This window comes from Salmo salar, chromosome 06 (assembly GCF_965601325.2).
Source record: "Salmo salar chromosome 06, fSalSal1, whole genome shotgun sequence".
Taxonomy (NCBI): Eukaryota; Metazoa; Chordata; class Actinopteri; order Salmoniformes; family Salmonidae; genus Salmo; species Salmo salar.
Window position 1 is genome coordinate 81,623,450 of NC_138296.1, and position 15,230 is coordinate 81,638,679.

General features: G+C 42.2%; 1 protein-coding gene and 1 pseudogene across 2 annotated transcripts; one reads left to right on the forward strand and one right to left on the reverse strand.

Annotated features, from left to right (window-relative positions):
* The first annotated feature begins 412 nt into the window (after nucleotides 1-412).
* LOC106608100 (integrator complex subunit 9-like) lies at nucleotides 413-8,715 on the forward strand (annotated as a pseudogene). The gene is made up of 12 exons (XR_014392533.1): nucleotides 413-421; nucleotides 768-884; nucleotides 1,070-1,140; nucleotides 1,224-1,286; nucleotides 1,433-1,572; nucleotides 1,868-1,954; nucleotides 2,105-2,224; nucleotides 2,325-2,673; nucleotides 5,720-5,861; nucleotides 6,064-6,230; nucleotides 6,492-6,613; nucleotides 8,424-8,715. The product of XR_014392533.1 is annotated as an integrator complex subunit 9-like (transcript).
* Nucleotides 8,716-12,638: 3,923 nt separating this feature from the next.
* On the reverse strand, nucleotides 12,639-14,512 carry glrx5 (glutaredoxin 5 homolog (S. cerevisiae)). Its single transcript, NM_001141232.1, is given in 2 exon segments — nucleotides 12,639-13,586; nucleotides 14,135-14,512. Coding segments are annotated over 2 exon segments (474 nt in total). The 5' UTR covers nucleotides 14,436-14,512; the 3' UTR covers nucleotides 12,639-13,413.
* Nucleotides 14,513-15,230: the final 718 nt, after the last annotated feature.

Sequence of the window (15,230 nt, forward strand, 5' to 3'; positions counted from 1 at the left end):
ACATTCGAGTCTAACAGTCGTCTCGCGCCAAACTGCGCATGTACTGACCTTCAAATCAAAGGCACTCCTTCGATATAAAGTTGTTTTTTACTAAAATGAAAACATGTCAGTTTGTATTTTTCACGAGATTGGAGTAATAACATGTTTATCTACTTAATACCTTGGTTAGAATCTAGGTTGTGCCTATAGATTTCGAGAAAATTAACAACCAAGTAAGAATTATTCACTTCTCTCGTTGACTTCTAAAACCCCAAACCCTGGTCTGGTCTGCTAGGCATGTTTTGCAAGTTGTCCCAGAAGTCTCGCGATGTTGTGCCTCTGAGTTTAGAAACTCCAGTGGTAAACTCGACGTTTGTGTCCACAATACTGACATGCTGAAGATTAACTTGATTTGTCATTATACTCGATAAATATGAAATTGGTGGGTTGATTTAACACGGGGAGGGGAGAATTTACCCCATAACTGATACGCTATTTTTTGGTATGCTAAGTAATGTAGTTCATATGGCAAACGTTACTTGGCTAGGCTAGCTAACTAACGTTACAGTAGTTTAAAAAAAAATGTTGTTAGTCATGGCTGCCCCGCTAGCTACCTATCATACATTTGCAAGTTTTTGAACACCGACAAGCCAGCAACCAATAATTGACAAGACAGTATCGCAGCGTTTTATTCTGTTGCATTTGCTATGCAAGTTGCTATTGTTGTTTTAGCTAGCTTGTTATCATGCCTGTTGAGAGATGACATGTGTAGCATCTCTTCCTTTCAGTACTGTCTGGCAGGTCACCCCACACTGCCTTGCAATGTCCTAAATTCAAATCCACCACAATCATGTTGGACTGTGGACTGGATACCACATCTGTGCTACAGTTTCTGCCTCTGGTACACAGGCGAGACAGAAGTGATGTTATCAAGAAGGCAGCTGTACATCCGCCACACAGCAGTATGCATCGGGGTTATTCCTCTTTTATACTGTATTTCTTCCTTAGGTTGACGTTGCAAAGACATTTACTGTGAATAGACATATTTGCCCCAACAAGTGCCATGCCATGATGATGAGAGTACCCTGTATATTTTCCAACCCAAGGCTTTCCAAGCTCCCAGGATGGGTGTTTAAAGACAGCACGATTAACCTTGAGAAAGTATGAGGTCACATTTTTTTTGTCTAGTTTGGATTTATTCATGAATTGAGTTTACCAACATTCCTGCACACGTCTACCTTCAGAAGCTGAAGGAGTGTGCAGGGCGTGTTTTTGTGGACTCACAGCCAGAGTTCTGTCTCCCTGAGGTAATGTATACCTGGATATAATTCCAACCATCAACCTGTACATTAAATTAACCTGGGCACTAGAAGCCACTGTGGGTAACATCGCCTGATAATGTGGTGATATATTAGTCATGCTTTTCGCATCCTTGTCCATCCTCCTCACTCAGAAAGAGCTGCTGGACTTGTCCACCATAGACGTCATCCTGATCTCCAACTACCACTGTATGATGGCCATGCCTTACATCACGGAGCACACAGGCTTCACTGGGACAGTGTATGCCACAGAGCCAACGCTGCAGATCGGCAGGTAGAGAGGGTGACTTGATGTGACTAGAATCATCTGCGACATTCTAGAATCACCAGAATTGGCAACATTCCAGAAAAATGCAATTGACATTTTAAAAACACATTCTAGAATCACTTCGATTAGCATCATTGCAGGAAAATGTAATGATTCAAGAATGGGATTCTAGCAATTCACATTCTAAAACTATTAGAATGTCAACATTCCAGAAAAATGACAAGGGGATCTTAGAAGGGATTGAATAAGCCTAAAAACTGTTCTGGATAGCATCCGGCTGATTCTACCTATCTGCCCTTAGACTTCTGATGGAGAAGCTGTTGAACTTCATGGAGAGAGTTCCCAAGGCCCAGTCTGCCACCTGCTGGAAGAATAAGGAAATCCAAAGGTGACCTGCCAGACCAATGCCCTGCACAAATTAGTTTAGGATATGTATTATTTTAGGATTTGTCAGCTTATGTTATACTTGTAATTCACAAACTGAGAGCACACTATTTTCATGAGAAAAAGACATACAGAGACATTAATTTATTTTTAGGCTGCTTCCCAGCCCGCTGAAGGATGCTGTAGAAGTGTCGATTGGAAGAGATGCTACAGTATTCAGGATGTCAACTCTGCTCTCAGCAAGGTGCAACTCGTGGGCTACTCGCAGAAAGTGGTAAGAAGTCTGTCTTGTGCACTATAATTCAAACACACATACGCATTAATTCACCTAATAACTGAAGCTAACGTGTGTCTTCTATCATGTCTCTCTCCAGGAGCTGTTTGGTGCCGTGCAGGTCACACCACTGAGCTCTGGCTACTCATTGGGTAGCTCTAACTGGATCATCCAATCACATTATGAGAAGGTTTCCTATGTATCTGGCTCCTCCCTCCTCACTACACATCCACAGCCCATGGATCAGAGTGCCCTGAAGAACAGTGATGTTCTTATTCTGACTGGCCTAACACAGATGCCAACCCAGATGGCATGCTAGGGGACTTCTGCAGTAACCTAGGTATGTGGTGTCCTGGTCCCAAGTCTGTTTGTGCTGTCATCTGTGGATTTGACTACTGCTATCTCAAACAGGTCTCTTGTAAAATAGATGTTTTAATCTCACTAGCTTGGTTTCGATCCAATTGGTGAAATCCACATAAAGAAAAAATGCTAATTTCCCCACCAGTGGCGTTTCCACCAAACAGACTTGTTGCCGGATAAAAATCAGTGCGTGATGACATAGTGCACAAACAATGTACTTTTTAGCTGAAGTTTTCGTGTACTGAATAAAAGTAAACTCTACCAATAGTTTTTGTCACAAACTGTTAAATTAAATAGCAAATGTGCCTTACTCTGGTCTTGGTATGTGCACTGTAGCCAACAGCTGGCAGATACAGTGCAGGTAGGCTAGTCTACATGATGACATTATTATGGATAAGAGACAGAATATTTTTTATTTGTGAAACAGCAGTCAAGCATCGATCATCATGTCACAAGAATCAGACCCTCAATATTTATTGGAAAGGAGCCTCAAGATCACCGTACACTTCACCACCCTGTGAAGTTCATCATAACTTATTTCATCTGAAGCTTAATAAACTGCATGGTTTCCCGAGTCCTAGTGGGAGGACCACACACCACATCATCGCCTGACTCCAAGTTTACGTCGATATGATAGTTCAATAAATCAATATATGATATAATAATTTCCACCGCCATTTCTCATATACATTATACTGACACAAAAAGATCCCACCATTTCAAATGAACAAATTATCTGTCGGCATTTATAAAATTGTACCGAAACTTCCTGTTTCCATCACAGCTGTGTCGTGATTTTTTAAAATTTATATGCAATGACTTTACTCATTAAAACTGGGTGAAAACAGGGTGACTAACCTACAGTGGACCACGATGTCTTGCTCCCAGACAAACGAAACTTCTTTGCTCACTTTGAGGACAATACAGTGCCACCGACAGCGCCCGCTACCAAAACCTGCGGGCTCTCCTTCACTGCAGCCAACGTGAGTAAAACATTTAAACATGTTAACCATCGCAAGACTGCCGGCCCAGACGGCATCCCTAGCCGCATCCTCAGAGCATGCGCAGACCAGCTGGCTGGTGTGTTTACGGACATATTCAATCAATCCTTATCCCAGTCTGCTGTTCCCACATGCTTCATTGTTCCTGTTCCCAAGAAAGGTAAGGTAACTGAGCTAAATGACTATCGCCCCGTAGCACTCACTTCCGTCATCATGAAGTGCTTTGAGAGACTAGTCAAGGACCATATCACCTCCACCCTACCTAACACCCTAGACCCATCCAATTTGCTTACCGCCCCAATAGGTCCACAGACGACGCAATCGCAATCACACTGCCCTAACCCATCTGGACAAGAGGAATATCTATGTAAGAATGTTGTTAATCGACTACAGCACAGCATTTAACACCATAGTACCCTCCAAACTCATCATTAAGCTCGAGACCCTGGGTCTCGACCCTGCCCTGTGCAACTGGGTCCTGGACTTCCTGATGGGCCGCCCCCAGGTGGTGAGGGTAGGAAACAACATCTCCACCCCGGGGCCCCACAAGGGTGCGTTCTCAGCCCTTTCCTGTACTCCCTGTTCACCCATGACTATGTGGCCATGCACGCCTCCAAATCAATCATCAAGTTTGCAGACGACACTACATTGGTAGGCTTGATTACCAACAATGACGAGACGGCCTACAGGGAGGAGGTGAGGGCCCTCGGAGTGTGGTGTCAGGAAAATAACCTCACACTCAATGTCAACAAAACAAAGGAGATGATCGTGGACTTCAGGGAGCAGCCCTCTATCCACATCGACGGGACAGTAGTGAAGGTGGAAAGTTTTAAGTTCCTCAGCGTACACATCCCGGACAAACTGAAATGGTCCACCCACACAGACAGCGTGGTGAAGAAGGTGCAGCAGCGCCTCTTCAACCTCAGGAGGCTGAAGAAATTTGGCTTGTCACCAGAAACACTCACAAACTTTTACAGATGCACAATCGAGAGGCTCCTGTCAGGCTGTATCACCGCCTGGTACGGCAACTGCTCCGCCCACAACCGTAAGGCTCTCCAGAGGGTGGTGCGGTCTGCACAACGCATCACCAGGTGCAAACTACCTGCCCTCCAGGACACCTACACCATCCAATGTCACAGGAAGGCCAAAAAGATCATCAAGGACAACAACCACCCGAGCCACTGCCTGTTCACCCCGCTATCATCCAGAAGGCGAGGTCAGTACAGGTGCATCAAAGCTGGAACCGAGAGACTGAAAACAGCTTCTATCTTAAGGCCATCAGACTGTTAAACAGCCATCACTAACATTGAGTGGCTGCTGCCAACATACTGACTCAAATCTCTAGCCACTTTAATAATTTAAAATTGGATGTAATAAATGTATCACTAGCCACTTTAAACAATGCCTCTTTATATAATGTTTACATACCCTACATTACTCATCTCATATGTATATACTGTACTCTATACCATCTACTGCATCTTGCCTATGCCGTTCGGCCATCGCTCATCCATATATTTTTATGTACATATTCTTATTCATTCCTTTACACTTGTGTGTATAAGGTAGTTGTTGTGAAATTGTTAGATTATTTGTTAGATATTACTGCATGGCCGGAACTAGAAGCACAAGCATTTCGCTACACTTGCATTAACATCTGCTAGCCATGTGTATGTGACAAATAAAATTTGATTTGATAGTTGTGTGTCTGACGTTTCCTTTATGGACAATTGACTTATTTATCACTGCATACTCTCACACACACAACCTACACGCACATCTGCAGCATATGCTCCATATTCTATTGTTATTTACAATAAGAGACTCCAAAATGACACAACATTTATTTACCATTAGAAACAGGGAACAAATACGTTTTACTACTTCAATAGACATGTTAATTTGTCCCAAAACTTTTGGTCCCCTGAAATGGGTGGACGATGTACAGAAAGTGCTGTAATGTCTATATGGTTCACTTGATATGTATAAACATAGCCTCAAATGAAAGCTCACAGGCTGCATTTTAACCTCATAGTCATCGTTTCAAATTCAAACTTTTGGAGTATAGAGCTAAAAGAAGACTTCGCTGTCCCAATAATTAGTGGGCTCTGTGCATAAATGGGTTAAATTAAAACTTACTGTTGGTAGCAGACCTGCCACTGGCCTGTGGAGCAGTGACACCCAGTCTTTTCCCCTTTTCCTTATCTTCCGGAAGGCTTTGTCACAATAAGCAGTCTAAGGTCTACCTTCCAGAACCTCCTTTCCCTCACGCTGAGGTAAGGCTGCTGGTCTTTAAATTGATTCGTTTTAAAGAGAGTTTCTGCCAATTGAAATTACATTGCACCATATTTTACAGTTTGATCTTTAATTTACTCAATCTATCAGAATTTTGAACACTATTATTTTGATAATTTAGCTATAGTTGTATGTTGGCCTATCTCAGACACTTGTCTGTCTTTCTGTCTATGTATCTCTCAGTTGATCCAGACCAACAAGTTGAAGCACTACCCTAGTATCCATGGCGACTTCAGTAATGAGTTCCGTCAGACGTGTGTGGTGTTCACCGGGCCCCCGTCTCTTCGGCGACGTGGTGCACTTTATGGGACTGTGAGGCAAATCCAGCCTCAACACTATTATCTTCACTGGTGAGCACAACTGTACCAGAACATGGCAAGTTTACCAACCATGGTAGCCTGTCCCTAATCTCAGAACCCAAAACCAAATCCTGCGCTAGCTAGTCTGTCACAAGAGACTTGACCTGTCATTAAAACTTTGTTCCATTGTTCGAATACCATTAGACTATATAAAACAGAAGGTTAGATCCCAAGGTTCCAAATATGTGGTCTACTGAATGAACTACTGAACTATGAATGTTTTTTTAAAATGGTTATATCTTACTCCCACAGAACCAGACTTCTACCTGGATGCGTTAGCCCCGTACCAGCCACTGGCCATGAAGTGTGTGTACTGTCCCATCGATACTCGCCTCAACTTCCACCAGGTCTCCAAGCTGCTCAAGGAGGTCCAGGTACTCAATACACATCTGGAACTTATATAAGGAAGGCACTGCGATTATACATGTATAGTTCCTTCAGAAAGTTCACACCCCCTGACTTTTCCCCCACATTTTGTTGTGTTACAGCCTGAATTTAAAATAGATTACATTTAGATTGTGTCACTGATCTACACATAATACCCCATAATGTCAAAGTAGAATTATGTTTTAGGCTTGCCATAACAAATTTATAAAAATTGAAAAGCTGAAATGTCTTGAGCTAATAAGTATTCAACCCATTTGTTTTGGCAAGCATAAATAACTTCAGGAGTAAACATTTGCTGAACAAGTCAGATAATAAGTTGCATGGACTAACTCTGTGTGCAATAATGGTGTTTAAAATGACTAACCCATCTCTGTACCCCACACATACAATTATCTGTAAGGTCCCTCAGTCCAGCAGTGAATTTCAAGCATATATTCAACAACAAAGACCAGGGAGGTTTTCCAATGCCTCGTAAAGAAGGGCACCTTTTAGTAAATTGGTAAAAATAAAAAAAAAGCAGACATTGAATATCCCTTTGAGCATGGTGAAGTTATCACATACTCTTTGGTCACTTCAAAGATACAGGCGTCCTTCCTAACCCAGTTGACAGAGAGGAAGCAAAACGCTCAGGAATTTCACCATGAAACTAATGGCGATTTAAAACAGGTTAATGGCTTTGATAGGAGAACTGAGGATGGATCAACAACCTTGTAGTTACTCCACAAAACTAACCTAAACGGAGTGAAAAGAAGGAAACCTGTACAGAATAAAAAATATTCCAAAACATGCATCCTTTTTGCAATAAGGCACTAAAGTAATACTGCAAAAAATGTGGTAAAGAAATTTACTTTTTGTCCTGAATACAAAGCATTATGTTTGGCGCAAATACAACTCATCACTGAGTACCACTCTCCATATTTTCAAGCAGGGTGGTGGCTGCATCATGTTATGGGTATGCTTGTTGTCTGCAAGAACTAGGGAGTAAAAAAAAAAAAAAGGAATAGAGGAAAACAAAATCCTAGAGGAAAACATGGTTCAGTTTGCTTTCCAACAGACACTGGGAGATAAATCCACCATTCAGCAGGACTATATTTTATTAAATTGTATTTAACCATTATTTAATTAGGCAAGTCAGTTAAGAACCAATTCTTATTTACAATGACAGCCTACCAAAAGGCCTCCTGCGAGGACAGGGGCTGGGATTAAAAATATAGGACAAAACACACATCCCGACAAGCGAGACACCGCAACACTACATAAAGAAATAACCTAAAAAGCAAGGCCAAATATAAACTGGAGTTGCTTACCAAGATGACATTGAATGATCCCGAGTTGCCTAGTTACAGTTTTGACATAAATCGGCTTGAAAATCTATGGCAAGACTTGGAAATGGCTGTCTAGCAATAGGAAAAAAAGTACATCAACAACCAACTTGACAGAATTTTCAAAAGAATAATGGGCAAAGCTCTAAGATTTACCCAGAAAGACTCACAGCTGTTATCGCTACCAAAGGTGATTCAGGGGGTTGAATACTTATCTAATCAAGATATATTGGTGTTTTGTTTTCCATTAATAGAAAAAGGTTAGAATTTTTATTTCACTTTGACAGAGTATTTTGTGTAGATCATTGACAAAAGAATGACATTATCCATTTTAATCTCACTTTGTAACACAACACAATGTGGATAAAGTCAATAGGTGTGAATACTTTCTGAAGGCACTTCTCCCCTCGTTCTTCCTTTTTTCATCTTGGACTCTTTTTTATTTGACTTTTTTGCCCATAACCTCCCCTCACAGCCTCTCCATGTGGTGTGTCCAGAGCAGTACACCCAGCCCCCCCCCCCCCCCCCCCCCGACGACAGAATGACTGTTCGACAAATCTGGCTCGCATCCTGAATGACTTCTTATTATGATTGACCACAGTTCAGTTAGCTGATTTACCAATCTCAAACACGCACTTTCCCAATTGTTGGAAGTGGCTTTCTCTACTTGTCTCCTCTCATTTGTACAGCTAGTGATGTCATTTTTGTTTTGTCTTGTATGTAGATAGTGCTTTTTGTAATATCAATGTGTAAAATAGTATTTTGTAATAAACTACATTTAGGAAAAAAGTGAGTCACTTATCAATTTGATAGAAGAAAATGTCCATTCCCAATATTCAAATCCTTTCTGAAGAGTCCTGTATTCAGTAGAAAATGTACACTGTTCATTCTAGTCCAGAGAAGGCTGGTGGGAGGAATTGTAGGACAGGCTCATTGTCTTGACTGGAATCTAATGCAACAGAGTCAAATGTTTCCATGCATTTGGTACAAGTCCAATGATTACATTCCAGCCATTATAATGACCCTGTCCTATAGCTCCTCCCACCAGCCTGTTCTAGCCTCTCAGGGAAAAGCAACAAAAGGTGAGAAGGCGATTGTTTATTCCACCAAGGAGTAAGTGAAGATGCTTTACAGAAGTCATTTGGGGAGATTATATTATAATTGATCATGCAGTTCCTGAATACTGCCACTTGGAGGCCATGAAAACCAGCTTGGTCATGCTCCCATAGTGCACTGCTAGAGACTAGGCTCCATTTAGTCAAAACACATCACTTCAATGCCAAGGTGTTACAAATACTTCAGCCTAATCTTCTACATTATGCATTACTTCCACAATTTACAGGAACAATTCAATCTTAATTTCACAACAATTGTTATAGCTTAAACGCTCTATAATCACATTTTATTGGTCATGCACACCAGCTTGGATGCACCTGCACCGTCTCCATGTTCTAGATGGTAGTAGGGTGAACAGGCTGTGGCTTGGGTGACAAATCCTTGATCTTCTTGGCCTTCCTGTGACCCCGGGTCCTGGAGGGCAGGCAGTGTGCCCCCGATGATGCGTTGAGCTGACCGTACCACCCTCTGGAGTGCCCTGCGGTTGCAGACGGTGCAATTGCTGTACCAAGCGGTGATACAGCCTGACAGGAAGCTCTCTATGGTGCATCTGTAATCTGTGAGGGTCTTAAGGACCAATTTTAATTTCTTCATCCTGAGGTTGAAGGGGAGTTGTTGCTTCACCACTGTCTGTGTGAATGGACCATTTCAGATTGTCAGTGATGTGCAGGCCAAGGAACTTGAAGCTGACAAATGCCACATTCCTTCAGTAAAATGTAGAACCAGGAACAGATATAGCCCGTGGTTCACGCCAGACATGACTGCCCTTGACCAGCACAAAAACATCCTATGGCATACTGCATTAGAATCGAATAGCCCCCGCGATATGCAACTTTTCAGGAAAGTTAGGAACCAATATACACAGGCAGTTAGGAAAGCAAAGGCTAGCTTTTTCAAACAAATTTGCATCCTGCAGCACAAACTCCAAAAAGTTCTGGGACACTAAAGTCCATGGAGAATAAGAGCACCTCCTCCCAGCTGCCCAGTGCTCTGAGGCTAGGACACACTGTCACCACCGATAAATCCACGATAATTGAGAATTTCAATAAGCATTTTTCTACAGATGGCCATGCTTTCCACCTGGCCACCCCTACCCTGGTCAACAGCCCTGCACCCCCCCACAGCAACTTGCTCAAGCCTCCCCATTTCAACTTCACCCAAATCCAGATAGCTGATGTTCTGAAAGACCTGCAAAATCGGGAGCCCTACAAATCAGCAGGACTAGACAATCTGGACCCTCTCTTTCTAAAATTATCAGCCGAAATTGTTGCAACCCCTATTACTAGCCTGTTCAACCTCTCTTTCGTATCATCTGAGATCCCCAAAGATTGGAAAGCTGCCACGGTCATCCCCCTCTTCAAAGGGGGAGACACTCTAGACCCAAACTGCTACAGACCTATATCTATCCTACCCTGCCTTTCTAAGGTCTTCGAAAGCCAAGTTAACAAACAGATCACCAACCATTTCGAATCCCACCGTACCTTCTCCGCTATGCAATCTGGTTTTCAAGCAGGTCATGGGTGCACCTCAGCCACGCTCAAGGTCCTAAACGATATCATAACCTCCATCGATAAGAGACAATACTGTGCAGCTGTATTCATAGACCTGGCCAAGGCTTTCGACTCTGTCAATCACCACATTCTTATTGGCAGACTCAACAGCCTTAGTTTCTTAAATGACTGCCTCGCCTGGTTCACCAACTACTTCTCAGACAGAGTTCAGTGTGTCAAATCGGAGGGCCTGTTGTCCGGACCTCTGGCAGTCTCTATGGGGAGGGTTAAATTCTTGGGCTGACTCTTTTCTCTGTATACATCAATGATGTCGCTCTTGCTGCTGGTGATTCTCTGATCCACCTCTACGCAGACGATACCATTCTGTATACTTCTGGCCCTTCATTGGACACTGTATTAACTAACCTCCAGATGAGCTTCAATGCCATACAACTCTCCTTCCGTGGCCTCCAACTGCTCTTAAATGCATGCTCTTCAACCAATCGCTACCAGCACCTGCCCGCCCGTCCAGCATCACTACTCTGGACGGTTCTGACTTAGAATATGTGGACATTTACAAATACCTAGGTGTCTGGTTAGACCTTAAACTCTCCTTCCAGACTCACATTAAGCCTCTCCAATCCAAAATTAAATCTAGAATCGGCTTCCTATTTCACAACAAAGCATCCTTCACTCATGCTGCCAAACATACCCCCGTAAAACTGACTACCCAACCGATCCTTGACTTCAGCGATGTCATTTACAAAATAGCCTCCAACACTCTACCACAGTGCCATCCGTTGTCACCAAAGCCCCATATACTACCCACCACTGCGACCTGTATGCTCTCGTTGGCTGGCCCTCGCTTCATATTCGTCGCCAAACCCACTGGCTCCAGATCATATATAAGTATTTGCTAGGTAAAGCCCCGCCTTATCTCAGCTCACCGGTCACCATAACACCCACCCATAGCACGCGCTCTAGCAGGTATATTTCACTGGTCACCCCCAAAGCCAACCCTTCTTTTGGCCGCCTTTCCTTCCAGAACGAATTGTAAAAATCACTGAAGCTGGAGACTCATATCTCCCTCACTAACTTTAAGCACCAGCTGTCAGAGCAGCTCACAGCACCTGTACATAGCCCATCTGTAAATAGCCCATCCAACTACCTCATCCCCATAATGTTATTATTTATTTTTGCTCCTTTGCACCCCAGTATCTCTACTTGCACATTCCGCTTCTGCACATTATCACTCCAGTGTTTAATTGCTAAATTGCCTATTTATTGCCTTACCTCCCTTATCTTACCTCATTTGCACACACTGTATATAGACTTTCCCCCCCCTATTGTGTTATTGACTGTATGTTTTGTTTATTCCATGTGTAACTGTGTTTGTGTCGCACTGCTTTGCTTTATCTTGGACAGGTCGCAGTTGTAAACGAGAACTTCTCAACTAGCTTATCTGGTTAAGTAAAGGTGAAATAAAAAGGACTCCTCTGACAAAACAAAAGCTGATTCAAAGAGGAAGTGTCAGGTTTCAAAACTCTTCCATGGTAGGATACAAGTATTCTCAATGAAAGGTGGCTATCGAGGAAGACACTGTTTTCCTACCAACGAATTGACACACTCCTCAACCACATCTGTTTTCAGTTCACGGCAAAAAGATGGACTTTTGCGCAAATGAGAAAACCCTCCTGAGAGAGCACGTGCAGAAAATAGGCCAAGTAAGGCTAGATCATTTTCCAGGCAGGGCACAGTGACCCCTAAAGCAACAACCAGCTCCAACAAAATTAGCATCAATAGTTACAAGGGCACTAGACTGCTGCACATGCACACAAGTCAACTACAAAATACTTTCCTCACACTGAAAGGCATTCCAGAGTGCAACATACAATCTAGAATTTCCATAACACTGACCATTTGTGTGGGAAAATATTTAATTGAGAGTTTACGTGCACCTAAAATACATGTAATAATATTTCAATGTACAATATCTTAAATATATAGTATACTACATAAGCATTAGATAAATGTATGCAGCAGATGGAAATGTTGATGTACTGATTGTCAGGAAGTCTAGTAGTCCTGTTTGAATATTGTTTTAATGTGTACTCTCCCTTCCTCCACATGAGACTATTGACTTGACAAAAGCAAGCTTCATCATATTACTTCTCGCTATATAATTAAACTGGATCAGTGATCATATTGAGGAAGAAAGGAAAGATGTGGATTGTTGCATTTGAGCGGCTCTAAATGCTTTAGCGAGAACATGTTAGTGGAATAATGCAGTCAAACAGTAAACGTATACAGGCAGTACGTTTTGAAGGGATCCCCTGGCTGGTTTGATATCTCATATCCTAGTCACCTGAGGGCAGTTTGATCTTCTGCAGGTTCTGTTGTATTTCACACATTCTTATAGGACTTGTGGAAGGGACATTTCATACACCCAATCCCAAATCAACCCTTAGCCCCCAGGCTCTTTTGTAGATCTGAAATAAATGGTTATGTACAGAACAGTTTAGTCATTTAGCAGACGCTCTTATCCAGAGAGTGACTTTCAGGAGCAATTAGGGTTAAGTGCCTTGCTCAAGGGCACATCGACAGATTTTTCACCTAGTTGGCTCAGGAATTTAAACAAGCAGCCTTTTGGGTTACACGCTCTTAACCACTAAGCTGCCTTCACACCATGCTTGTAGCTCCACCTTGCCAGTGTCTTCTGAAAACATTCACTATGTGGCTTAAAAAGGTGCGCTTTCATGTACATATAACAAATCTAAGATCTACACAAGTGCCTAGGGGGTTATGGGGCTAAGTCAACCACCAGCTTTCTCTAAACTGGAAACCGACCGACTGGTTTGTCTACTTGGATTCTTTCTCAGCGTCCAGCAGCGCAGAGCGGATCCCAACCTTCTGGAGCTCTTCTACCAAGTCTCCATTCTGGTGCATCTGTAGGAAGATGTCACAGCCGCCCACAAACTCTCCATTTAAGAATATCTGTGGGATCGTGGGCCAGTTGGAGAAGTCTTTCACTCCTGTGAGAGAGACAGAAAGAGTTAACATGTGTAAATATTAACAATATCCATACAATATTTCCATTATGGCCCAATTTCAGCAGTATGCTGGTGTTGTCAGATAACAATTCCCCAACTGACTTTCCTCTGACGCACTTGTTGTGTTGCAAGTTAGCATTTCCTTATGTTCATAGACTGTTACACAATGTCGTCTCTACTAGTCCCACTGTATAGCAACAGCCACAGTAAAAATGAAGGGGACTACCTAGTAACATATTGCTATAACAAGCCTAATAAATGTCAGTACATAAGTAGTACAATGTTTGACATTAACCACACCCTCTTTGTCCTTGCTGCAAAACACTGATAAAAAAAAAAAATACTGTGAACCTAGTTAGCTAGATTTGAAAAGGAGCACAACTACTTTTGGACAGGTTGATGTACCATACATACATATAGTTAATTTCTGTCATCTTAATTAAACTATTGTTACTAACTACAAGGTTAAAAACGATCGGGATAAAATCTAGACTAGTATTTTGAAGTAAAAAGTAGCGAGCTGTACTGACCTTGTCTGAGATCCTGGTCATCCAACACGTTATATGCAGCATATTCATTCACACCATGCATCCTCAATATCTGAACCACGGCATTACTGAAACCACACATTGGTTGGGCAGGCGTCCCCTTTATAAACACCACCACCTTGTCCTTCTTCACCATATCACCAAGGTCTTTCTGTAAGGCCGCAGAACACATGAGCCGGGCCGAGGACACTAACGATACATGTTGTCCATCAACTTGCTTCGGTGGATAGACCGACAAACTCAACCGAAGACAGCGAACTGTAGACCGAATTAGGTTGTTCATTGTCTTCGTTTGAAGGAAGGTATAAACAGACAGAGACACTTTACACACTTGGGAGCAGTGTTACCAACTAATTTTCAGGGGAAGTTGCTAGAGGCAGGTCGATTTGTTGCTAAAAGTTGCTAAATGACGTGATGACGTCATTACGTAATAACGGAAATCTGCGTCATTACGTGGAATACACAAAAACGTCACTCAAATTGACTGGCCATCTCGGCGAAAAATATGATTTGACATTTGTTAGTTTAGATTTGTTTGTTTATTATTATATATTTTTATTTGTAAAAGCAATATAAACACAACACATTTTATATGATCACATTTTTATTTTTAAACACAACACATTGAATTATTGAACAATTACACATTATTGAACAATTACATTTTATTTATTTTCATTTTAACTAGTAAGCCTACACATTCTGAACAATTATAGTTTTAAGCAGTGTATTGGTAGTTAATATGCTACCTAACTGATCAACAATTATAGGTACAGGCTAATAACAAGATATATATGCTATCTTATTGAACAAGCAAATTAACTCAAATAATGATGTATGCGCTAGGCATCTCTCTCCAGGTTGTTGTGCTGCCTGGCTGGCTAGCTGCTCAATGGTTTCCTCCAGATATTGCCACTGTTCTCGCACACACTGCAGTACACACTGCCACCATCAGCTGTGTGTTTCCACCAGTTCCAGAAAATCCACTCCTTGCATACGTACTGTAAATATGATGAATCATAGATTGGCAAGGAAATCCTCTTCATCTTCACTGTCCAACTGCATTATCACGGAGCTG